Source organism: Oryza glaberrima, chromosome 11, assembly GCF_000147395.1.
Source record: "Oryza glaberrima chromosome 11, OglaRS2, whole genome shotgun sequence".
NCBI lineage: Eukaryota > Viridiplantae > Streptophyta > Magnoliopsida > Poales > Poaceae > Oryza > Oryza glaberrima.
In genome coordinates, this window is record NC_068336.1 from 4,348,787 (window position 1) to 4,372,978 (window position 24,192).

The 24,192-nt window shown below is 47.2% G+C and overlaps 3 protein-coding genes across 3 annotated transcripts; 1 reads left to right on the forward strand and 2 right to left on the reverse strand.

Annotated features, from left to right (window-relative positions):
• The first annotated feature begins 3,198 nt into the window (after positions 1–3,198).
• On the forward strand, positions 3,199–5,855 carry LOC127754273 (heat shock cognate 70 kDa protein-like). Its single transcript, XM_052279753.1, has 2 exons — positions 3,199–3,458; positions 4,170–5,855. Exons 1-2 carry the CDS (start codon positions 3,209–3,211, stop codon positions 5,636–5,638), a joined length of 1,719 nt encoding a protein of 572 aa, XP_052135713.1. The 5' UTR covers positions 3,199–3,208; the 3' UTR covers positions 5,639–5,855.
• A 4,850-nt stretch (positions 5,856–10,705) lies between these two features.
• Positions 10,706–14,641, reverse strand: LOC127754275 (heat shock cognate 70 kDa protein-like). The gene is made up of 2 exons (XM_052279754.1): positions 14,292–14,641; positions 10,706–12,524 (listed from the first exon to the last, which is right to left on the reverse strand). The coding sequence occupies exons 1-2, from the start codon at positions 14,539–14,541 to the stop codon at positions 11,077–11,079; spliced, it is 1,698 nt and encodes a 565-aa protein (XP_052135714.1). The 5' UTR covers positions 14,542–14,641; the 3' UTR covers positions 10,706–11,076.
• A 4,006-nt stretch (positions 14,642–18,647) lies between these two features.
• On the reverse strand, positions 18,648–23,686 carry LOC127754384 (heat shock cognate 70 kDa protein-like). The gene is made up of 3 exons (XM_052279888.1): positions 23,392–23,686; positions 19,009–20,491; positions 18,648–18,873 (listed from the first exon to the last, which is right to left on the reverse strand). The coding sequence occupies exons 1-3, from the start codon at positions 23,609–23,611 to the stop codon at positions 18,840–18,842; spliced, it is 1,737 nt and encodes a 578-aa protein (XP_052135848.1). The 5' UTR covers positions 23,612–23,686; the 3' UTR covers positions 18,648–18,839.
• Between the last annotated feature and the right edge of the window lie 506 nt (positions 23,687–24,192).

Genomic DNA, 24,192 nt, shown 5'->3' on the forward strand with positions numbered 1-24,192 from the left:
CCTAATAAAACCAAGGAAACAGTACATAAAAAGTAAACAAACATGTAGAGCTCAATTTTAGATGAATTTTGCAATTTGAATGGCCCAATTCGGAGTTCGAATGAATTAAATACGAATTTTAGAAGTTTTGAGCCATTTAAATGGATTTCTATAATTATTAATGATTTATTGCGCAATTATCAATTATTTTCTCAAAGGAAAAAGCATTCGCTGACGTCAGCAAGGGGCGGCCGCGCCGACATGCGGGCCCCACCAGTCAGCGACACAAGGGCGTCGGTCCACCGTGGACCGGGACCACGGGGTGGTCCACCGCCGGTCCACGGGAACCGACGGCCCAGATCAGCCCGAGCTGATCGGGCGGCCACGGGGTGGCGCGGTTGAGCACGGGCACGGCTCAGGCCGGCCCGGCCGAGCGACGGCTCACGGCGGCGCGGCCTCCTGCGGCGACGGCCAACGCATGCGGGAAAGCGGCGGCGCGGCGCGGCAAGGGGATCCGGGCGGCCTAGGCGAGCGGGGCGGCAACAAGCCGGCTGGCCGACCTAACGGCGGCGGCGCACGGCCCGGTGGTCGCCGGCGGCGGCCACCGGCGCTGCAGCACGCACGGGAGACAGAGGAGGGAGGCAAGGAGGGAGAGGAGGAGCTCACCAAGGACGCGACGACGAGGGGCGGGGAAAGGCGGGGGAGCTCGGCATCGGCGCTCCTCGGGACGAAGGCGGAACGGCGGCCCGGCGGCGTAGGGTGGAGGTGTCTTGGGATGCACGGTGGAAGGGTGGTTGCGCGATTAAATGGGGAAACAGAGCGGAGGACAGGGTGCGGCGAGGCACGGAGAAGCCGGCGGTGCAAATGGCGCGGCGCGGCAGTGGCTAGGGCGGTGGCTAGAGGTGGCCGGAGCTCGCCGGGGACCGATGGAGAGAGGGAGTACGGTGGAGAGGTGGTTCGCGTGGTGGAAGGGAGGAAGAAACGGCGGCCGAGCGTGCCTTGAGGCGGCAAAGCCAGCGGCGGCGGCGGAGCAATGCGGCGGTGACCCTAGCGACGGGAAGCAACGGCCGGAGTTCGCCGGAGTGTGGCGGCGCGCGGGAGCGGCGTGGGGAGAGCGAGGGAGAGAGTGCCGGGCTCGGGAAATAAGGGGAAATGGACGAGGGGAGCACGGGGGTGCTTTTTATGGGCTCGGGAAGGCGGGATCGAGGCCGGACGTGGCGGAATCGACCGGCGAAGTGGGGCGCCGACGTGGGGTGATGGAGGGGTTACCGGCGCCGATTTTCGCAGGGAGAGTGGGGGGAAAGATGGAGGAGGTGGAGGGGATTGATTTCACGCGCTCGTGGGGCGGGGTGGAGCGCGGGAGCCGCGGCGTCGTGGGGCGAAACCGGCGGCCATGGCGGCAGTTGGGGCGACGGGAGGTTGGGGAAGAAGATGACAGGTGGGGCCTCGGGTCCCACCTGTCGGGGAGAGAGAGAGGGGAAAACGGGCGAGGGAGATAAAACAGACTTGAGGGAGAGAGAGAGAGCCGAGCGGGCCGAGGGAGAAGGCCGGCCCGAGAGGGAGAGAAAAGGGGCGCGCGGGCCGTGGGAGAGAAGGAAGACTTGGGCCGAAAATGGCCCAAAGAGAGGAAGGGGGATTTTAATTGTTTTTCTTTTTATTTAGTTGGTTAAAATGAACTTGGTGCTTTTAAAATTATTTCTTGAGCTCCGAAAATTCACGAAAAATTCTAGAGAGTACATTAGGGCACAAAGAATATTACATAATATTCCCGACCAATGATTTTTAAAGGAAATTTAATTTCCTCCATAATTCCACTTGATTAAATTGGTTTAACTTTTATTTAATTTCTAGAAAATGCATTATTAAATGATTTTTAATCCCGAATGAAAATCGGGGCGTTACACTAGCCCAACCCGCCGCCACCCTCCCCACTGGCCAGATATGGTATTAGGATTTTGGGAGGGAGAGGGAGGAGAGGGGAGTTGCGCAGCCATCGCCTGATCTAGGAGGTGAGAGCGCCGCCACAAGCTCACCGTGCCGCCGACCGCCACCGACCTCCTGCCTTCAAGCCGCCTCCGCTGCTGTCTACGCCGCCGCCCTCCCTACAACGTAGCTAGATTTAGGAGGGGAGGGAAGAGGAGGGAAGGGTCACCGTCCGGATCTAGGAGATGGGAGCGTCGCCGCCGACCTCCCACCTCAGCCGTTGCATGCGGCCGCCGCCACCGCCGCTCTCTCCACAATGCAGCCAGATCCTGGAGGGGAGGGGAGCGTTGCCGCCGCCGCCGACATCCCGCCTCCATCGCTGCATGCAGCCACCGTCACTGCCCTCCCCACGACACAACTGGATCCGGGAGGGGAGGGGAGGGAAGGGCCGCCGTCGGCCAGATCTGGGAGGTGGGAACACCGCCGCCGACGCTGCATGCAGCCGCCGTCGCTAGACGGCCGTGTCACGCCGCCGTCCGCCCTGCGCCATGTCTGAGAGAGAGAGAGGGGAGGGGAGCACTGCCGACCACCGCTCTCCCCCTCCCCCCTCTGGCCAGATCTGAGAGGGAGGGAGGGGAGTTGTCGCCGCGAGCCCCTTTGGCCACCGTCGCAACTTCTCCCCCGCTGGCAGGCCGCTCTGCCCACGACGCGTCGCCGCTCCACCCACGACACGCTGCGGCTCCAGCCACCGACCCACCGTCGCTCCGGCCGCTGCCCAACCTGCTCCGTCGGCCGGCCGCTCCGTTCGCCGCCCACCCCGCTCCGCCAGCTGGAGAGAGAGAAGAGGGAGGGAGAGAGGATAGAGAGAAGAGAGTAGTGAGGATGAGGTGTGGGTCCACATGGGCCCACTATTTTTTATTATTTGTGTATGAAACTAACATGTGGGTTACACGGGTTTTATTATTTTTCGTATCTAATTGTCACGTAAGTGCCACGTTGGTCAAAGACCTAGATAAAAGTAGCCACGTAGGCGTCACCTCAACCAAAACCTGGACACAATACTGCCGAGTGAGTTCATTTAAACGGTTTCGTAAGTTGGGGGACCCGTCGTACCTGGTTTTGTACTGTGCGACAAATAGAGGGACACAAAGTGAACTTAATCCTTCAAAATTCCATTTCAAGCGTCAGCCCAAACGCTCGGCCTCGAAATCGTCATCGCCATATATCGTACGTTCGTGGCCTTATATAAATAAGACGACGACGTGCGAGCGTTCCGTGAAAAATACTCGCCTCAGATTGCGGAGAGATGGCCGCCTCCTCCGGCAACGGCAAGCAGGGCGGCGGCGGCGGCGGGCCGGCGGTGGGCATCGACCTCGGGACGACCTACTCGTGCGTGGCGGTGTGGCGGCACAACCGCGGCGAGGTCATCGCCAACGACCAGGGCAACCGCCTCACGCCGTCCTGCGTCGCCTTCGCCGACTACGACGACGACGAGAGGTTCGTCGGCGACGCGGCTGTCAACCAGGCCGCCCTCAACCCCTCCAACACCATCTTCGGTCAGAAACTGGAGTACACACGACCTGTTTCCTATAGTTTCTGCTCTCATGGAGAGAACATTTTCTCTCCGAAAAGTAGTGCATATTTTTGCGTTGTGTGCACTACTAATAGATGTGATGTGGATTTGCCTACTATAGGACACCATGTCACAAAACACCGATCATCCAATTCCAAGAACTTAGTAGCAAGTTTGTACGGTTGCATGGTCCAAGACACTTAAATTTCTCTTTGTGTCTTTTTCATACTTACCTTTGCTTAAAAAAATGATTAGATTCGTAGCTGCAAGTCAATATTTTTGCAGATATGGTATGAGTCTCAAATAAAAATACTAGATGATGTCCCACGCTTTTGCTACGGGATATATGTTAGTTATTGGAGAAATGATGAAATGATTTGGATTGAAATATTAGGAAAATGATTTGACAATAATGATTTAGCTTGTGTATGCTTAGTTTTAAAATAAAATAATAAATTGTAGATGTAATTACTATATGTTTGCTGCTTCTGTGTGCTTAATAAGTTAATGCCACATGTTTACATGTACTAGGTTTTAGAAATGCTAATAAAGTACGCTTGCATGTTGAGTTTTAGATGTTTGGTAGGCATTAGCTTTATAAAAAGAAAGGATTAGTATTGGAACTAGCCTAATATTTACAGTATCTTTCACCCGATTTCCTACACGATGATTAGACTTCAATTATTGCGTGCAGAGGTGAAGCGACTGATTGGCCGCCGATTCAGTGATGAGTCTGTGCAACAAGATATCAAGCTTTGGCCTTTCAAAGTCGTGGCAGGTCGTGAGGACAAACCGATGATTGTGGAGCGGCATGAAGGCAAGGAGAAGCAGTTCATGCCAGAGGAGATCTCCTCTATGGTGCTCGCCAAGATGAGGGAGACAGCTGAGGTGTATCTCGGAAAGACGGTCAAGAACGCCGTCATCACCGTCCCCGTCTACTTCAACAACGCGCAGCGGCAGGCCACCATTGACGCCGGCGCCATCGCCGGCCTCAACGTGATGCGCATCATCAACGAGCCCACCGCCGCCGCCCTCGCCTACGGCCTCGAGCAGATGCCCGTCAGCAACAAGGGGAGGATGGTGCTCGTGTTTGATCTCGGTGGCGGCACCTTCGATGTTTCCCTCCTTAACATCGATCCGGGGGTCAACACTGACATGGGCCTCTTCGAGGTGAAGGCCACCGCCGGTGACACTCACCTCGGTGGAGCGGATTTCGACAACGAGTTGGTGAATTACTCCCTGCGAGAGTTCAAGCGGAAACATGGGTCGATGGACATTGAAAGCAACCAGAAGGCGTTAAGGAGATTGAGGACAGCCTGTGAGAGAGCGAAGAGGATGCTGTCATCCATGGCGCAGACCACCATTGAGGTGGACTCGCTCCATCAGGGCATCGACTTCCGCGTCACCATCACCCGGTCCCGGTTCGAGGAGCTGAACAAGGATCTCTTCGGCAAGTGCATGGTGGCTATGGAGAATTGCCTCCGCGACGCCAAGGTGGACAAGGGGAGTGTTGACGATGTCGTCCTCGTGGGCGGCTCCACCCGCATACCCAAGGTGCAGAAGATGCTGAGTGAGTTCTTCGACGGGAAGGAGCTCTGCCGCAGCATCAACCCCGATGAAGCCGTCGCGTGTGGCGCCGCCATCCAGGCCTCCGTTTTATGTGGCGGGACCGATGATAAGAGGCTGGTGGATATGCTTCTGCGCGACGTTACGCCGCTCTCGCTGGGGATAGAGACCGAAAATGATTCTATGTCTTGTATAATGAGCGTGGTGATCCCGAGGAACACTGCCATCCCCACCAAGAAGGTGGCCGAAGGCTTCACTACCCGCTACGACAACCAGATCAGCGTAACCTGTAAGGTGTACGAGGGTGAGAGCGCAAGCATCAAAGACAACAACCTGCTCGGCGAGTTCGATCTATGCGGCATACTCCAAGCGCCTAGGGGAGTGCCCCGTTTGGATGTCACATTCGACATCGACGCCAATGGAGTCCTGAACGTGTCCGCGGAGGACAAGGACACCGGGCAGAAGAACAGCATCACCATCAGTAACCGCAGTGGCAGGCTGAACAAGGAGGAAATCGAGCGGATGGCTCTGGAGGCCGAGAGGTACAAGATGAATCGGATCAAGCAACTGCAAATCGAACCTGTCCAAGGGAACTAAACGTGGACTCTGCAACCTAGCTACCATGATCCAAGAATTATCATTGCCATTGCCATCCTAATGCAATGGGCGGCTATAGGGATTTGATTAATTATTGGGTATTTGCACTGGATGTGCTTTAATGCTAGTATTGTTATGCAACTTCTGGCTTGGCACATGTACGGTCATAGCCTAGCTAATGCTTTTATTAATTGTTTCTGAAACAATGTTTCAATTCGTGATATTAGAGTAATCTTCTGTTCTATATCTGTTTCTTGTATTGCATTTGCGGAAAATTGGGATCGGAGTAGTAGTTTCAGTTTAACCTCCACAGATGCAGTTGTCTGATGTCAAAATGGCTTAATTAAAGTGATTTTTAGTTCTTGTATCCCTAAAAGAAAGGATGCTGATTCATGATAGAAAAACCGATATAGAAACTAACCAGATCTGGAACACGACTCAAACTAGAATTCATAGTGCAGACACATTACACATTACAGGAATATACCTTTTGTATCATGTGTAGAATTTTTTCTTTTTCAAGTGACCCACAGAAGACAGTGCAAAGTTTCATATTGATATAATAGAACAAAATTACAAGATTACAATCCTAAAATACTGTAACTAGGAAAATACAAACACACCACACACCACCTCTGCAAGCTAGTAGCTCCTTGCACAACCCAGGAGAGCCACTAGCACCCAGTTAGAGGCCGCTAAACGTGAGTGCGTGAACAATCGTTGCTAGACCTACTTGGGGTCGCAACTCGCAACGCCCTGCCAAACACTGAAACCTCAAAGGAGATTGACAACAAGCTCCTAGTCATCCTCATGTAGAAGGGTTGAGGTGGGAGAGGGTGAGAGAGAAGAAGATCTGGTCATCCCCCACATCAACCTATGACGACCACAGAGAAACCAATGAGGACCAAACTAAGAGAAGGTGGCAAAGGCGGGAAGCAAAGACCTCGTGAGCAATGCCTCCAGGAAGGTCGTGACACCATAGGTGCCACCGTCGGCCGTCCAACTGGCTGAGTTTTCACCCGGAAAATCCTACCAAAGTAGGGAAGGATAGAAGCTCGACAATGCCCCCGGAGATCGCGGCATCCGAAAACGTCGTCTTTTTGGCTCAGGAAACCCCGAGTTAGGCTTTAGCCTGCAACATCCTCGTTTCCACTTGTCGTCGTCATCCCCAAGCTCCGCCACCCAACCATCCTCTGCCAGCATGCAGCTTCGCCATTGAGTCCAAGCTCGCTTTTGTCAGGTCTCCTGAGCAGCCCTCGACACCTCCCGCCAGATCCCGCAATGCCGCTTCATTAGAAAATCCCCCTTACCCAGCCACCACCGCTATATCATCTCGCTAGATGGAGTACCCCACGTGGAAGGGGAGAAGCTCCACAGAGAAGAAATCGGGTGCTGCTAGCAAGGATAAGCTAACTCCGATAGCCGCCATGGCACATACCACACCATTGAGGTAGACTCACTCCATCAAGGCATCGACCTCCGCATCACCAGCAATCGGTCCTGATTCGAGGACCTAAATAAGGATTTCTTTAGCAAGTGCATAGAGGCTATGGAGAATTGCCTCTGCACGACGCCAAGGTGGACAAGAACAGCGTACACGATGTCATCCTAGTGGGCAATTCAACCCGCATACCCAAGGTGCAGAAGACGCTTAGTGAATTCTTCGACGGGAAGGAGCTCTGCCGCAGCGCATCAACCCCGATGATAAGCCATCGTGTATGGCGCCGCTATCCATGTGTCCATTATAAGTGGCTGAAGGCTGTTGGTGGATATGCTTCTGCGCGACGTCACCGTTGCAATGTGCGGACTAGACCAGAGAAGTACTACTTCCTCCATGCACACAAGTTACACATATTACTTTTGTCATCAAGACCAAGAATAAGATATTAAATTATATATCTTGCATGTTACAAAATCAAGAAATAAATGCAAGCATGTAACCAATGAGTATTTGGATGACTCCATAGATTCTAATCAAATATTTAATTTATCTTTTCATTTAAGTCTTAAATGCATAAAGACTATAAATAGGATTAACATATTTGAAAAAACTCAAATGTGAAATATGCGTAACTTTTATGGATGAAGGGAGTATCGTCGATCGGCATCCTAATGCAATGTGCTGCTACAGGAATTTGATTATTGGATAGTTGCATCGATATAAAAAAAATTGAAACATGAATATAAAAAATTTGATTTAGAAAAAAGTCAACTCAATTTAAGAAAAATGTTTCAGTTAATTAGCAAGGACAAACTTGATGAACAAATTAAGGCTAATTTTACTCGGGAGGAAAAATTTGGTACCTTATCAGATATACTTTGAGTTACCAAAATAATATTTTACAGTAAAGTTTTGGTACGATCGTAAATTTTCTCACAAATTAAAAGGCATTGACTATCTGTATGATAAAATTAGTCCAGCGTTAACTACTATACTTGTATGCATTGTTGCACAAGTTACATGTGCATGCGTATTTTCTTGGAAACACATAGAAAATCGAACGAATCGAGGTAGAATTAAGCGTTGTACGTTTTTAATTAATTTGTTTACGAATATTCAGAAAGTTAGTGGCAGGCAATCGAGTTATTAGGAAGTGGTCGAGTTGTTCTGTGAGAAAGTAAATTAAGCACACTATCGATCCAGTTCGACCGAGGCGCGGACGCACTACTTGCAACACGGTGGCGACGAAAGAGAGCACAACTCAACTTCTCGTGCACATTTTTTTTAACTACTAAATAGTATCTTTTTTAAAAAAAATTCTGTATGAAAGTTATTTTAAAAAATTATATTAATTTATTTTTTAAAAAATAGATAATACTTAATTAATTATGTGCTAATGAGTTGTTTCGTTTTATGTGTGCGAGGGATGAGTTCTCAACCCGAGGAACAAACTCAGCCTAAGCGACTACGTTGGCTGATCGATGTGAGGTCGAGATTTTTCAGTGTCACGCAAAAAATAATATAGGAAAGTTGATTTCAAAAATTATATGAATCTATTTTTAAAATTTAAAATAGTTAATACTGAATTAATTATGTGCTAATGATCTATCTCGTTTTATGTATCTTCTTAATCTCCTTAATTCCTCTTCTCAATCTCCTTAGTGTTTTGAAGGGAGGAAATATGTGCGTTTCTCAACCCACACGAGTCATGTTTCTCCCGACTCCATTTCTTTGAGTTAATTAGCACAATATGGGATCCGATCATTGCACGTAATGGGAACGTGCACATGAGTCATATGGTTTCGCGTGACTTTTAATGAGTAGAGTCGAGTTTAAATTTTTGCTTGTTTGCTTAGGGCTTGTTTAGTTGGTGAAATAAAAATTTTGGGGTGTCACTTCGGACATTTGACCGGATGTCGGAAGGTGTTTTCGGACCCGAATGAAAAAACTAATTTCATAACTCGCCTGAAAACCGCGAGACCAATCTTTTGAGCCTAATTAATCTGTCATTAGCACATGTGGATTACTGTAACTTATAACTAATCATGATTTAATTAGGCTCAAAAGATTCGTCTCGCGATTTACATGTAAACTGTGTAATTAGTTTTTATTTTTATCTATATTTAATTCTTTATATATGTGTCCGAAAATTCGTTGTGATGTTTTTGGGAAAAGTTTTTTTTAACTAAACATGGCCTTAATGAATCGAATACAAGTCCAAGGTTCATAGTCAATGGCCTTGTGAGTCATCATATATGCCACATCATTCATAGCCCTTGGTGTATAGTCATAGATCAGCTCGCTATGTTTAGGTTGAGCAGTGTGATGGGGTTGTTCGCTAGCGGTTGATTTCACATGAGCGCTGTTTCTTACACATATTCCTTGGTATGTTCTTCAGTCGTCTCTCGTCTCGAGTGTCAATACAATCAAAGCAGCAACAATCGGAATTGAGAGGTCATCACCACCTTCCCCAGCCCGAGCAGAACCCTCGCTGCCTTGGTGTTCACTGAACACTGCGCCCCTCTGTAATCTCACCGGAGTGTCGCCGCCATTTTCCTCTATTCGCCGCTGCCAGCCCTGCCGCCGACATCACTGGCCTCTCTTGCCGCCCCACGGCTCCCTCCATCGCCGGCGCCATTGGACCGCCGTTGGCCTTTGCTAACCAAAGAAAACCCAATAACCAGTTTTGCCTAATTCACCGAGAAAAAGGACAATATGTCACTTTATTTGGTGGGTTTCGATGAAATGCCACCTAATACGTTGCAAAGGATAAAATACCACACAATATGTTACTTTCAGAATATTTTACCACTTTGAGGGATTTTAAAACCAAAATACCCCTAGCTGTGGATAGAGAGGAAGAGGGAGGAGCGGGGAAGGTTGAGCCGGACGGCGCTCATGCTCGCCGGCAGCGGGCAGTGAGCGCATGGGGACAGGCTGCGACGGGCGAACGGGGGGAGGAAGACGGCGGCGCTTATCGGGAAGGAGGCGGCGGCGATGGGGGAGGAGGGCAGCGCTGATGGGAGGGAGGAGGAGGTGACAACGACGACGACGCATAGGGCTCTCCAACGCTGCCCGCGCGTGCACTCGCAGCTCACATCCGACGCTGCCCGCACACGCTCACCGCCTCCGGCGCCACCCCCACGCGCTTACCGGCGGCGTCTTCACCAGCGCTCCCCCTCCCCTCTCTCTCAAGGGTATTTTGGTATTAAAACCTCTCAAAGTGGCAAAATATCATAAAGATAACATGTTGAGTGGCATTTTATCCTTTGAATCGTATTGGGTGGTATTTCATCGAAACCCACCGAAAAGAGTGGCATATTGTCCTTTTTCCGGAGACGATATTCCTCACACAATTCTTATCGCTTCGATCTTCCCCACGTTTAAATGAGAACGATACATGTGGTCATCTCTGCTTGCTTAAGCTTGAAAGTTTAAACAGAGCAGCGACCTGATTGTTTAGCATAAACATTGGTCCGGTGAGAAAATAAGTCTTTGCCAACAGCATTGGTAGTTTGGTACCAGCAGGACATCAATACGATTTTCTCCTCATGATACAAAAGACACATTGAGCTGTGTTCCAGTTCTTGTTTCTTTATGTTTTTTTTTTGTCAAGCAATCAGCATTTCCCTTCGTTTCACTTATATATTATGCCATTTTGACATCAGACAACTGTCTGTGGAAGGAAAACTGAAACTACTACCAAAGTTTCACTAATGAAAGACACTAAACAGATACAGAAGATTACTCTAATATCACCAATTAAAACACTGTTCCAGAAACAATTAATAAAAGCTAAAGCTACTCTATGGCCATACATGTGCCAAGCTAGAAGTTGCATAACCACACTAGCATTTAGCATCCAATGCAACTATCGATATACCATGATCGAATACCTGTAGGTACTAGCTGCCCATTGCATTAGGATGCCGATGATAGAACTTCTTGGATTATGGTAGTTGGGATGAGACATCTTACATTATGGCAGGTTGCAGAATCATGGATTGGTTTGCTTGATCCGCTTTATCTTGTGCCTCTCGGCCTCCAGAGCCATGCGCTTGATTTCCTCCTTGTTCAGCCGTCCGCTGCGGTTAGCGATGGTGATGCTGTTCTTCCTCCCGGTGTCCATGTGCTCCGCAGACACGTGCAAGACCCCGTTGGCATCAATTTCAAAGGTGACATCGATAGAGGGCACTTGCTTGGGTGCCGGGGGGATGCCATATAGCGTGAACTCGCCGAGCAGGTTGTTGTCCTTGGTGCTTGCGCTCTCACCCTCGTACACCGGAAAGCTCACGTCGATCTGGTTGTCGTAGAAGGTAGTGAATCCTTCCACCTTCTTGGTCGGGATGGCAGTGTTTCTCGGGATCACTAGACTCATTTTATGACGAGTAAAGTCATCGCTGCTCTCGATCCCTAGTGAGAGCGGCGTGACCTCACGCAGAAGCATATCCACCAACCTCTTGTCGTCGGTTCCGCCGCTTAAAATGGAGGCCTGGATGGCGGCGCCATACGCGACGGCTTCATCAGGGTTGATGCTGCGGCAGAGCTCCTTCCCATCGAAGAACTCACTCAGCATCATCTGCACCTTCGGTATGCGGGTGGAGCCGCCCACGAGGACGACGTCGTGAACGCTGTTCTTGTCAACCTTGGCGTCGCGGAGGCAATTCTCCATAGCCACCATGCACTTGCTGAAGAGATCCTTGTTCAGCAACTCGAATCGGGACCGGGTGAGGGTGACGCGGAAGTCGATGCCTTGATGGAGCGAGTCTACCTCAATGGTGGTCTGCGTCGTGGATGACAGCATCCTCTTCGCTCTCTCGCAGGCGGTTCTCAATCTCCTTAACGCCTTGTGGTTGCTCTTGATGTCCATCGACCCATGTTTCCGAATGAACTCTCGCAATGAGTACTTCACCAGCTCGTTGTCGAAATCAGCTCCGCCAAGGTGAGTGTCACCGGCGGTGGCCTTCACCTCGAAGAGGCCCATGTCGATGTCGACGCCTGGATCAATGTTGAGAAGGGAAATGTCGAATGTGCCGCCACCGAGATCGAACACGAGCACCATCCTCCCTTTGTTGCTCACGGGCATCTTCTCGAGACCGTAGGCGAGGGCGGCGGCGGTGGGCTCGTTGATGATGCGCATCACGTTGAGGCCGGCGATGGCGCCGGCATCTATGGTGGCCTGCCGCTGCGCGTTGTTGAAGTAGACCGGGACGGTGATGACGGCGTTCTTGACCGTCTTGCTGAGGTACACCTCGGCCGTCTCCCTCATCTTGGCGAGCACCATGGAGGAGATCTCCTCAGGCATGAACTGCCTCTCCTTGCCTCCATGTCGCACCACGATCATCGGCCTGTCCTCTTGACCTGCCACGACTTTGAAAGGCCAAAGCTTGATATCTTTTTGTACAGAATCATCGCTGAATCGGCGGCCAATCAGTCGCTTCACTTCTGCAGTAGTAATAATTAACTTTAAATCATGCGGTAATAAGCAATTGGGTGAAATATAAATAGCCTAGCTAGTTGCGATATTTTTTTTATTTCAGACTCCTACCATTTCAGTAAAAATATTTGATCTTGCAGCTACAAATCTAATCCACCAGGTTTGTACGGCAGAAGTGTTTACTACAAGTGCACAGGGAAACTAAACAGTCGTAATGGCAACTAAGGTGGTGCTTGGATCTAGAGACTTAAGTTTAGTCCCTGTATTTAGACACTAATTTAGAGTATTAAATATAGACTAGTTACAAAACTAATTAAATAAATGAAAGCTAATTCGCGAGACTAATTTTTTAAGCCTAATTAATCCATAAGTAGAGAATGTTTACTGTAGCATCACATAGGCTAATCATGGATTAATTAGGCTCAAAAGATTCGTCTCGCGAATTAGTCCAAGATTATGGCTGGGTTTTATTAATAGTCTACGTTTAATATTTATAATTAGTGTCCAAACATCCGATGTGATAGGGACTTAAAAGTTTTAGTCCCATCTAAACAGGGCCTTTAAGAGTCTCGTATAATGAAAAGGTTGACCTGTGGTCGAGTAAACACAAAGGTTAAAAAAAAATACACAGAAATGTGAAAAGGCAGAAACAGAAATTCTAAGAGCAGGTACAATAGCAGGCTATAAGCTAGCTATAAACATATTTTAAAGAGATAAAGGAAGAGAGAGAAAAGCAACGGGTTACAGATCTGTAGCTAGCTGCAGCACGGACTCCAAGATACAATGTGTGTATGATAGATGGGACCATGTATTAATAGTATAGTAAGCAACTATTATATGAATTGGCTATTACATTGACTATAGATGATTTGGAGCTAGCAGTAGGCTATACTATTGAACTTGCTCTAAGAGGCTTGTATACCTTGCAACCGTACAAATTATACTTGCTGTACTACTAGTTCCTGCTAGTTCTTGGAATGGTAATGATAGGTTTTTTTTTTAATATGGTGTAGTAGACAAATCCATTCCACATCTAATAATCTTTTTTTTTTGAACTAGGGTGCAAAGCATCCCCATTTCTCTTACTATAAATGATGAAACATTACAGCAGGTCTTGACAACAAAAGAAAAAAGAAAACTAGCTAGTATCAAAGAGAGAGGAATGCCCCTAATCAATAGCTACAAAAGAACATCCCAGCCTGACCATTACAGGACTAGTAGTATCTAAGAAGCTACACCAGCAAAGAAACAGAACGCAGTATCCATCCTTTCTCTTTGGAAAACTAACAGCAAAAAACAGCAGTATCCACATCTAATAATCTAGGACTCCCTCCATCCCAATTTGTTTCACCCCCTAAGCAAAGGGCACCAAGACCAAGAACATCAAAATAATCATCATTCTCAAATTAATCCTTATAGGTTAAGGAGTAGTAAACACCATGCTAAGAATATATATATCATAAGAGGAAAAAAATGTCTACATGAATACCTCAGAAAATCAGGATAAATCAATGACCAAATTTTGATTTGACTGACACATACTATTTGTGGCCACTTTGATTATATTGACACTCTATTCGTTGCTACTTGAATTGTATTGACACTCTTGTGACGAGAGTAGAAGACAGCAACAGGAATATAAGTGAGTGAAGAAACTAGCTACTCGCTCCATCTCATGAAAAACCAATCTAATATTAGATGTAAAGTACTATGCTAGAACGTGTTACATCCAATCTTAAATTCGTTTTTTGGAGTAGGAAGCAGCTAGTTCTCACCAAAGATGGTGTTGGTTGGGTTGAGTGCGGCCTGGTTGAAGGCGGCGTCGCCGACGAAGCTCTCATCGTCGTCGGCGGCGAAGGCGACGCAGGAGGGCGTGAGGCGGTTGCCCTGGTCGTTGGCGATGACCTCGCCGCGGTCGTGCCGCCACACCGCGACGCACGAGTAGGTCGTCCCGAGGTCGATGCCCACCGCCGGCCCGCCGCCGCCGCCGCCGCCCTGCTTGCCGTTGCCGGAGGAGGCGGCCATCTCTCCGCAATCTGAGGCGAGTATCTCGGGAGAACGCACGCTTGCAACGAAACGAGTGTTTGCTGTTTGGGCTGGCTGACGCTTTGAAATGGAACGAGGAATATTGAACGAGCCTCCCTCGAGGTCGTGGCCCACTGGAAGTGAGAAATGAGAGATCAATCAATCAATACCCTCGAGCCCTACTCCCTCGGTCTAAAAAAACTCAACTTCTTTCTACCGCTCTTTTGGGTTGAAAAGAGTTTTTAGAAGGAATTAGGAGTTTAGAGGGATACGGCTATTAATTGTTTTGTTTGATTAGAATACATAAAAATTTTGGTGGAATGAAGATAGATAATCGAGGGAGAAACTCCCTCCTTTTCGATATTTGTGTAGGAGTGGTAATTGGGAGTAAATTTCTCCTTTACTTTGCCAAAATAAATCTCAGCCATTCGTTTTTATTAATGACCTAATCTTCAACTAAACTCTCTATTAATTTCCACCACCTTTACCAAACCAGATATTAGGATTAAAAAACAAATTCTCATCTTAATCTCACCATTAATTCCCTCGTGTAAACTACCAATCATTTTTCTTCTCTCGAGTTGCTAAACAAGCTACTACATGTCTTCAGCACATAAAACAAGAAGTTTTACCCCATACATGCCCTCTACGTACCCTATCAATATTACTACATTTTTCATTGATGGGTTATTTTGGTTATTTTGGATGTGTTTAGTTCGGCCCAAAATTTAGAATTTGGTTGAGACGACGTGACTGAAAAGTTGTTTGTGTATGAAAGGTTTGATGTGATAGAAAGTTGGAAGTTTGAAAAAAAAACTTTGAAACTAAACAAGGGTTGTGTTAAGTTCAGTGCAAAGTTTAGATTTTAGTTGAAATTAAAGATAATGTGACTGAAAAGTTATACGTATATGATAGGTTTATGTGATGAAAAAGACTGAACTTTAGATCCAACTTTAGATTTAAACACAGTCAGACTTTTAACTTCCCACTAAATTTTCTAAAAGATGGTAGGAATTTTTTTACTGAGGGAGTACATGTTTTGCCCTGGAAAAATCAGAAATCATCCTCGATTCCCCAAAACAATCCCTGGAAATCGTGAGACCTCGCTCTGCCGCGGCGCACGAGGCAGGACCCTCTGTGGCCGCCATCATCACCACCGCCCAGGCGCCCATGCAATGCCCCGCGCCTTTTCGCCCCCCCAAGTCCGCGCCGTACTCCACCCACGAATCCAGCCGGGTAGGCCACGCCGCGTCACATCCACCTGACCTGACGCGACATCCCTCCCAGGCCACCCTGCCTTACGGGGTCCCCCCCCCCCCCCCCCCCCCCCCGGTCGCATCCACCTGCTCCCGCGCGCGTGCCGTGCACGCCTCCCTCCTGCCGCCCCGTCATGTACATTTTGGCCGTGTTTAGTTTTTACCTATTTCTAATTTTCCATCGCATTATATCACATAGAAACTTTTCTACCCATATAAATTTCTAACTTTTTCTTTCCAAAACTCTTAACTTTCTTTTAAACTTCTAATATTTTTCAGAAACTAAACACACTTCAAACTTTAAAATTTATGCGTGTAAGAAAATTTTGATGTGATAGAAAAGTTAAAAATTTAAAGAAAAAGTTTGAAATGCCAAAGTATTTTTTTCAATGATCTTACAGAAATATACACGGAAGTATACAATTGCATGCATCACGGTCTCGCGCAATAGGGAACACGAAACCTCGTGCGGCGAGTGCGCGAGACCGCACCAAACTATTGCAGATTAATTAGCACAATTAGCAATTAATTAATTATTGTTAAGTATTATTAATAATTAATTAATCACTAATAAGGATGATTAATTGCGTCATTAGCTTCCATTCATTAGCGCACAACCTGTAGTGACTATAATTTTTAACCTGTTCTGATTCACAGTGTTCTGCTAAGGTGCATTCATACATATTGATTCTGTGCTCTCATCCCATTATTCTTTTGACACGAGATGATCAACCCTGATTTTGTTTGTGATGTCTAAAAATATGCAAAGGTTGAGTGAAACTGATTTTTTATGATCAAACCGTTATTCGTCATTGCTCTCATCCCATTTTTAGACTAGATTGATCAAGATTCATCACTGATCCCAATTTTGTTTTATTGTACAGCACACAATCACCATTTAGGTGGAAGTGGAATATTTTGTGATTATATTTTCCATACTATCTCGTGCTACAAGCATCCGTTTCCATCAGGCTGATAACAAGACTATATGTTAAAATGTGTCTCTATGAATATGTATTTTTGCAATCGGCAAATTTTAGTATTCGTTCCACCTAGATATTTTAATAAGACGTTAACGAGATAACCAACAATTGTTATTTTGTTATACACGGTGAAACTATTAATTTGGAGTGTACCTTGTGTGATAAATAGAAAATTCAAGATTTTAAAAGTCATTAAAGACATAAAATTACACCGTGGCATTTAGCGGAAGCGGAAGCATATTACTAGTTTCAAAGAAAAAAACTTCAACTATAATTTCTTGGCATGGTCCTTTTCAAGATATAAGTCGCATCCGGTGCTACCACGTGTTTGCGTCTTACCGATTTGGTTCGAGACTTTGAGTCCATTAATTATGGCCTAGTTCAGTTTCCAACTTTTTCTTTAAACTTCTAACTTTTTCATCACATCAAAACTTTCTTACACACAAACTTCCAACTTTTTCGTCACATCATTTCAATTTTAATCAAACTTTCAATTTTCGCGTGAACTAAACACACCTATGTATGAATCTCTTCGATGCAACTTATTGCGAGGTCAAACGAAACAAACTCTACTCGCTACTAAGGCCATGTTCAACGCAAGGAGCACCACCACCATCCACGTGAGCAAGCAAAAGTGACTAGAGACCCGGCTAGGAATATGTCTCACACAATGCAAACCATACCCCTACCCTATCTCATTTTTGCACTGCAGCACTTGTCAGTCGGTCCCATTTTACATTTAAATTCTTGGATTATTTTTATTTGTATATGCGTTCATTATTGGCAGTATACCCCCTAAAAATCACAGACATATATAAATATCAACCCCTCTCTCCTCCCTATCTCTCCCAGCACCTCCTCTCTCTCCCTCCGACTCTCCCTTCCCCGACGCCGCCACTCTCCCCGGTCCTAGGCGGTAGCGGCGGATCGAGCTCCTGCGGCGGCGGCGGATCGAGGTGGTGGCGCTAGATCGAGCCACAGCGGTGCTCCTAGGCGGTAGCGGCGGATCGAGCTCCTGCGGCGGCGGCGGATCGAGGTGGTGGCGCTAGATCGAGCCACAGCGGTGCTCCTAGGCGGTAGCGGCGGATCGAGCTCCTGCGGCAGCGGCGGATCGAGGTGGTGGCGCTAGATCGAGCCACAGCGGTGCTGGGATCAGGGCCATCTTCTTCTTCCCCATCTACCTCCTCGGCTCCACGCCATCTTTGCGCGGGAGGTAGTTGCAACGACGCGGACGAGGCATCTCCCCAACGCGGCTCTCGCCCGTGCCTCGCCCAAAAGCTACCCAAACTACGCAGCCCTCTGCCGTTGTGTCGTGACGTCGTCCCGGCCGAGCTGGCGGAAATATCCCCCCCCCCCCAACACCGCCACTCTCCCCGGCCCTAGGCGGTAGCGGCGGATCGAGCTCCTGCGGCGGCGGTGGATCGAGGTGGTGGCGCTAGATCGAGCCACGGCAGCGCTGGGACCAGGGCCATCTTCTTCCCTGTCTACCTCCTCGGCTCCACGCCATCTTCGCGCGGGAGGTAGTTGCAGCAACGGTGCGAGCGAGGCATCTCCCCAACACGGCTCTCCCGTGCCTTGCCCAAAAGCTACCCAAACTATGCAGCCCTCTGCCGTTGTGTCGTGACGTCGTCCCGGCCGAGTTGGCGGAAATATTCTCCCCCCCCCCCTCCGTATAGTGAGATAACGCTCCACGCTGGAGTGTTGAATATGGCCTAAGGACTGCAAACTTTTAGGTTGATCAACGGCGATCTACGCTTCACCGACCAGCAATGTTCTTCACCGTCTTATTTTCCATGCCGGTCGTTCCTCGCTGTTGCTGCAACTACAACATCTACAAGGCAAATTGCAACTAAAGCTGCTCTTACGGCTCCATCGAACACACATCAGTATATCATCATGCGTCTTCCACAAAAGCTCGATTAATTAGGTAATGATGTATATAGAACAAGATTAAGTCCAGCAACTAAATTTACTAACACAAACTGTTCCCCAACACTTAAATTAACTAATTAGTTCGATTGCCAGATGTAAGTCATCCAGAGCTAGCAGGTGCAGAAGATTACTCCAAGATCACCAGGTTCCCAGAATTCATCCTGTAGAAATACATACGTGCATGCCAAACCAAAAGTTACCTTAACAGAATTAGCACAAAGCATATGGATGGATGCATTGCAACAAAAATTAAACCAATTAAGACGGTATATATGACATGATTTACTATACTTAACTGGAGCGATGATCTGGTGCGCTTGCGCTTCCGGTTGTAGCTCCTGGCCTCCCGCGACATGCGCTCGACGTCCTCCTTCTTCAGCCGCCCACTGTGGTTGGTGATGGTGATGCTGTTCTTCCTCCCGGTGCCCATGTCCTCCGCGGACACGTGCAGGACGCCATTGGTGTCGAACTCGAACGTGACGTCGATCTGGGGCACTCCCCTGGGCGCAGGGAGGATGCCGGACAGCACGAACTTGCCGAGCAGGTTGTTGTCGAGGGTGCTCGCGCTCTCGCCCTCGAACACATTGATGCTCACGCCGGTCTGATTGTCGAATTGGGTGGTGTAGCGCCGCACGTTCTTGGTCGGGATGAAGGTGTTCCTCGGGATCACGACGCTCATTGTGTGATCGCTGTTGACCCTGATCCCTAGCGAGAGGGGCGTGATGTCGCGCAGGATCATCACCCGCTTCTTGTCGTCGGAGTCGCCGTTGAGGACGGAGGCCTGGATGGCGGCGCCGTACGCGACGGCCTCGTCGGGATTGACGCTGTGGCGGAGCTTCTTCTCCTGGAAGAAGTCGTGGAGCATGCTCTGCAGCTTGGGGATGCGGCTGGAGCCGCCCACGAGCACGACGTCGTGCACGTCGCCCTTGTCCATCTTGGCGTCCTCGAGGCACTTCTCCACGGCCTTGACGCACCTGCCGAACAGCTCCTTGTTGAGCTCCTCGAACCGGGACCGGCTCATCTTGGCGCAGAAGTCGACGCCGTCGTGGAGCGAGTCGACCTCGATACTGGTCTGCGCCGTGAAGGACAGCAACCTCTTGGCTCTCTCGCACGCCGACCTCAGCCTCCGGATCGCCTTCTGGTTGCTCCTGATGCTTTCTTCAGCCACGTCGTGCTTCCGGATGAACTCGTTGACGCAGTGCTTCACCATCGCGTTGTCGAAGTCGGCGCCGCCGAGGTGAGTGTCGCCGGCGACGGCCTTCACCTCGAACTCGAAGCTGCTGCCATTGTCGCCGCTGTTGCTGTTGTTGCCCGGACGACAAATGTTAAGGAGGGAGACGTCGAGGGTGCCGCCACCAAGATCAAAGATGAGCACCGTTCTCACAGCTGCACCGCCGCCGCTGGCCGGCGGCGGCGGCATCTTGTCGAGGCCGTAGGCGATGGCGGCGGCGGAGGGCTCGTTGATGATGCGCATGACATTGAGGCCGGCGATGGCGGCGGCGTCGAGGGTGGCCTCGCGCTGGGCGTTGTTGAAGTAGACGGGGACGGTGATGACGGCGTCCGTGACGGGCTCGCCGAGGTAGGCCACGGCGGCGTCCCTCAGCTTGGAGAGCACCATGGCGGAGATCTCCTCGGGCACGAACTGCATCTCCTTGCCCTCATGCTGTACCACGATCGTCGGCCGGTCGTCAGGGCCAGCGATGACTTTGAACGGCCAAAGCTTGATGTCCTCTTGTACAGATTTATCGCTGAACCGGCGGCCGATCAGTCGCTTCGCTTCTGCAATAATTTTAAGTCATGTAAGCACTTGGGTGAAACAAAGATAGCTTAGGCTGTGTTCTTTACTCAGGTTTCCAACTCATCTTCCTCGTTTTCCGCACGCACGTTTTTAAACTGCTAAACGGTGTGTTTTTTGTAAAAAGTTTCTATACGAAAGTTGTTTAAAAAATTATATTGATCCATTTTTTTTTATAAAAGTTTAGCTAATACTTACTTAATCACGCACTAATGGACCGTTCCGTTTTCCGTGCGCACTGTTCAACGAGCTCTAGCGAACACAGCCGTATATTTCCAGTAATTTATACTCCCTCCGTATTTTAATGTATGACGCCGTTGACTTTTCGACCAACGTTTGATCATTTGTTTTATTCAAAATTTTTGTGTAAATATAAAAATATTTATATCATGCTTAAAGAATATTTGATGATGAATCTAGTCACAATAAAATAAATGACAATGGCATAAATTTTTTTAATAAGATGAACTAGCTGGGTGGCCCGCGCAATTGCGCGGCTAGCACCCAAACAAAATCATATATATATATTTTTTATGATTTTACTTAAAAAATATTAAATAGCTATCTGGCTGACTCAAGACTTTGAAAGACCAAACTTTATCATCCCCGTATTTCTAATTATATAGTTTTTAAAAGTCACGCTAGTTGCTATCCTTACTTTTGTCATCTTCTTCTTTAATTACTTATCTACCACTATTTCTATTCATTCTTCTTGGAACCTTTAAAAATTGGATCAAATAGTTTTTAGAGTTTATTTTCTTGTTGGGTTCTTTTTTTAGAATTTCTAGAAGTCTCGTTAAACGCTGCCATTATACTCCTCTACTGCCCGTCCGTTGTCTTTTCTCTTTATTGTTATTGGGATTTTAAAATTTGAACATAATTATCGTTCGGGTTCATTTTTTACTTTCTAGAAGTCCCGCCAAACCATCAGTGGCTTTGCCATTGTACTCCTCTATGACTCGCCTGCTGCCTCTCTTTTTTATTGTCATTGAGATTTTAAAATCGAACACCATTATCATTAGGGTTATTTTTTTACTTTTTAGAAGTTTCAAACCTTTAAAAATTGGACCTTGTAGTTTTTAGAGTTTATTCTCTTGTTGGGTTTCATTTTTTATAATTTTTAGAAGTCCCATCAAACGATGTCACTATACTCCTCTACGGCCCATCCGACACGCCTACTCTTTATTGTCATTGGGATTCTAAGAATCTAACATAACTATCATTGGAATTCATTTTTTATTTTTTTAGAAGTCCTGCCAACCGTCGGCGGCTCTGCAACTATACTCCTATATATCCCGCCCGCTGCTTCTCCTTTTTATTGTCATTGAGATTTTAAAAATCGAATATGATTATGAATAGGGTTTATTTTTTTACTTTCTAGAAGTCCCGGCAACTGCCTTGTCCGTTTGCTTCACGGCCTACCTGTTGTACCTCCTTTTAATCATTATTAGGATTCAATTTGGTGTTTTATTTATAATTTTTATATGTCGTATCAACCGCCACCACTCTACTTCTTTGTATGCCCGTTACTTAATTTATCTCGTCATGTGTTTTACATGGTCTTTTCTTTCAATGGTCTTTATTTTTTATCACCAATTTTAGTTATTTATAAATTATATTCCTAATTGAAATCTTTTTTTTCTTTTTCTAATTTCAGAATTTATTGTTTTTTTCAAATTTTAATTAATACCATATAGTGTTCTTTTAATATTTTTATTTTTTATTTTTTGAATTTCAGTTGTTTCAAAATTATATTCCTACTTGAACTCTCTTTTAGTTCTTCTAATTTAGGATATTATTTTATTATTTTATTTTGAATTTTAATTAATCTCGTATTGGGTTCTTATCGATATTGCTTATTTTTAATTCCGAATTTCAGTTGATTTTAAATTGTATTCCTACTTGAATTCTTCTTTTCTTTTTGCTAATTTCGGATTTTATTTTTATTTTTATGCTGAATATTATCTAATCTCGTATTGGGTTCTTATATGGACTCTTCTCTCAATATTTCTTATTTTTAATTCCGAATTTCAGTTATTTTTAAATTGTATTCCTACATGGACTCTCCTTTTTATTTTCTAATTTTAGATTTTATTTTATTTTTATTTCGAATTTCGATTTATCTCGTATTAGGTTCTTATATGGACACTTCTTTCCATATTGCTTATTTTTAATTCCGAATTTCAGCTATTTTGGAAATGTATTTCTGCTTGGACTCTCCTTTTCTTTTTATCCGATTAATGTGGGAATTTCTAACCCCCACAGTGAACGTTGTGCCTCCTTTCAAAGCTGTTTTAATAATATAATAGATATTCATCGTTGGATAAAAAGTCAACGGCGTCGTACATTAAAATATGGAGGTAGTAATATCTATAGTATAGTACAAAATGTAATTGCATATACTTTATCAGTCTTATAAAAAATCAAGATACATTTATCCTCACATCCATCCTAATTCATTATTAATGGGACGGTGGGAGTACTTTGTATAGGCAAATCCCCAAGATATTGATGGGAAGTGGAGTAGATAGTATATGTGTACAATGTAAGCAATATAATAAATTGGTAACCATCAGCCAGATCCACTCATCCATCCACGATACTGAGGTAATAATTTTTTTTTGGCCGACATCCCTCGCTCGCCCACAACATTATCCACCAAACCAACCAACTACCTTAGTTTAAAGGGAATGCTTTTCTTGGCCGGAGTATTCCATTAACAAAAGGTTAAAAAAAAAACGCAGAAGTATGAACAGGCAGCTAGAGATTCAGAGGCCCTGCAGCACATAGCAGTACAAGTTCCTTCTAGTCCTCGTAAGATGGAAGAACAATAACAAGAAGCTAGCATGGAGTAGTAGTGTAAACGAGTGAGTGTTTCTCTGACCGAAGATGGTGTTGGTGGGGTTGAGCGCGGCCTGATTCTCGGCGGCGTCGCCGACGAACCTGTCGGCGGCGGTGAAGGCGACGCAGGAGGGGGTGATGCGGTTGCCCTGGTCGTTGGTGATGGCCTCGCTGCGGTCGTGCCGCCATACGGCCACGCACGAGTAGGTCGTCCCGAGGTCGATGCCGATCGCCGGGCTCTTGGTGGTGTTGGAGGCCGCCATCAGATCTCCGCAATCAGAGGCTGGCCGGCGAGGGCGGTTGCTCAGTTTATGTAGGGCGAACCGGCGGAGAAAGTGGAGATGAGTTGGTGGAATGGAACCAGAATCGAAGCGCCCATTAATTGCGGCGGAGCTTTTTGGGCCGACGCTTCAAATGTACTACCAGGAACGAGCCGTGTCCTCTTCACGGCCCAACTGAATTGGGAAATCAATCAATACATATGGGAATAAGTTCACCTGCAGTTCCTTAACTTTACACCGTTTGTTTGACATCCCTTATCCTCAATACCAAAAAATCTTCACCCCTAAACTTTACAAAACGTGCAATTCAGGTCCCATAGCAGTATAGCCGCTGCGCTCCTATTTTCGCCCCAACCGCCAGCTGTGGCTACGGCGACGTTGTTGTTGTCCCCCTCGTCGGACGCGGCTGTGGAATCGAGGACGTAGTGGTGCGGGGAGAGGCCGCGGCAGGTGAAACTCTTGGGTGGCCGTAGAATGGTCCCCGTCGCCGCTCGGCATGTTGATGCCGGCTAGCCATCACCATCACCTCTCATGTGCGAGCTTCAGCAGAAGCAGCATCCGCC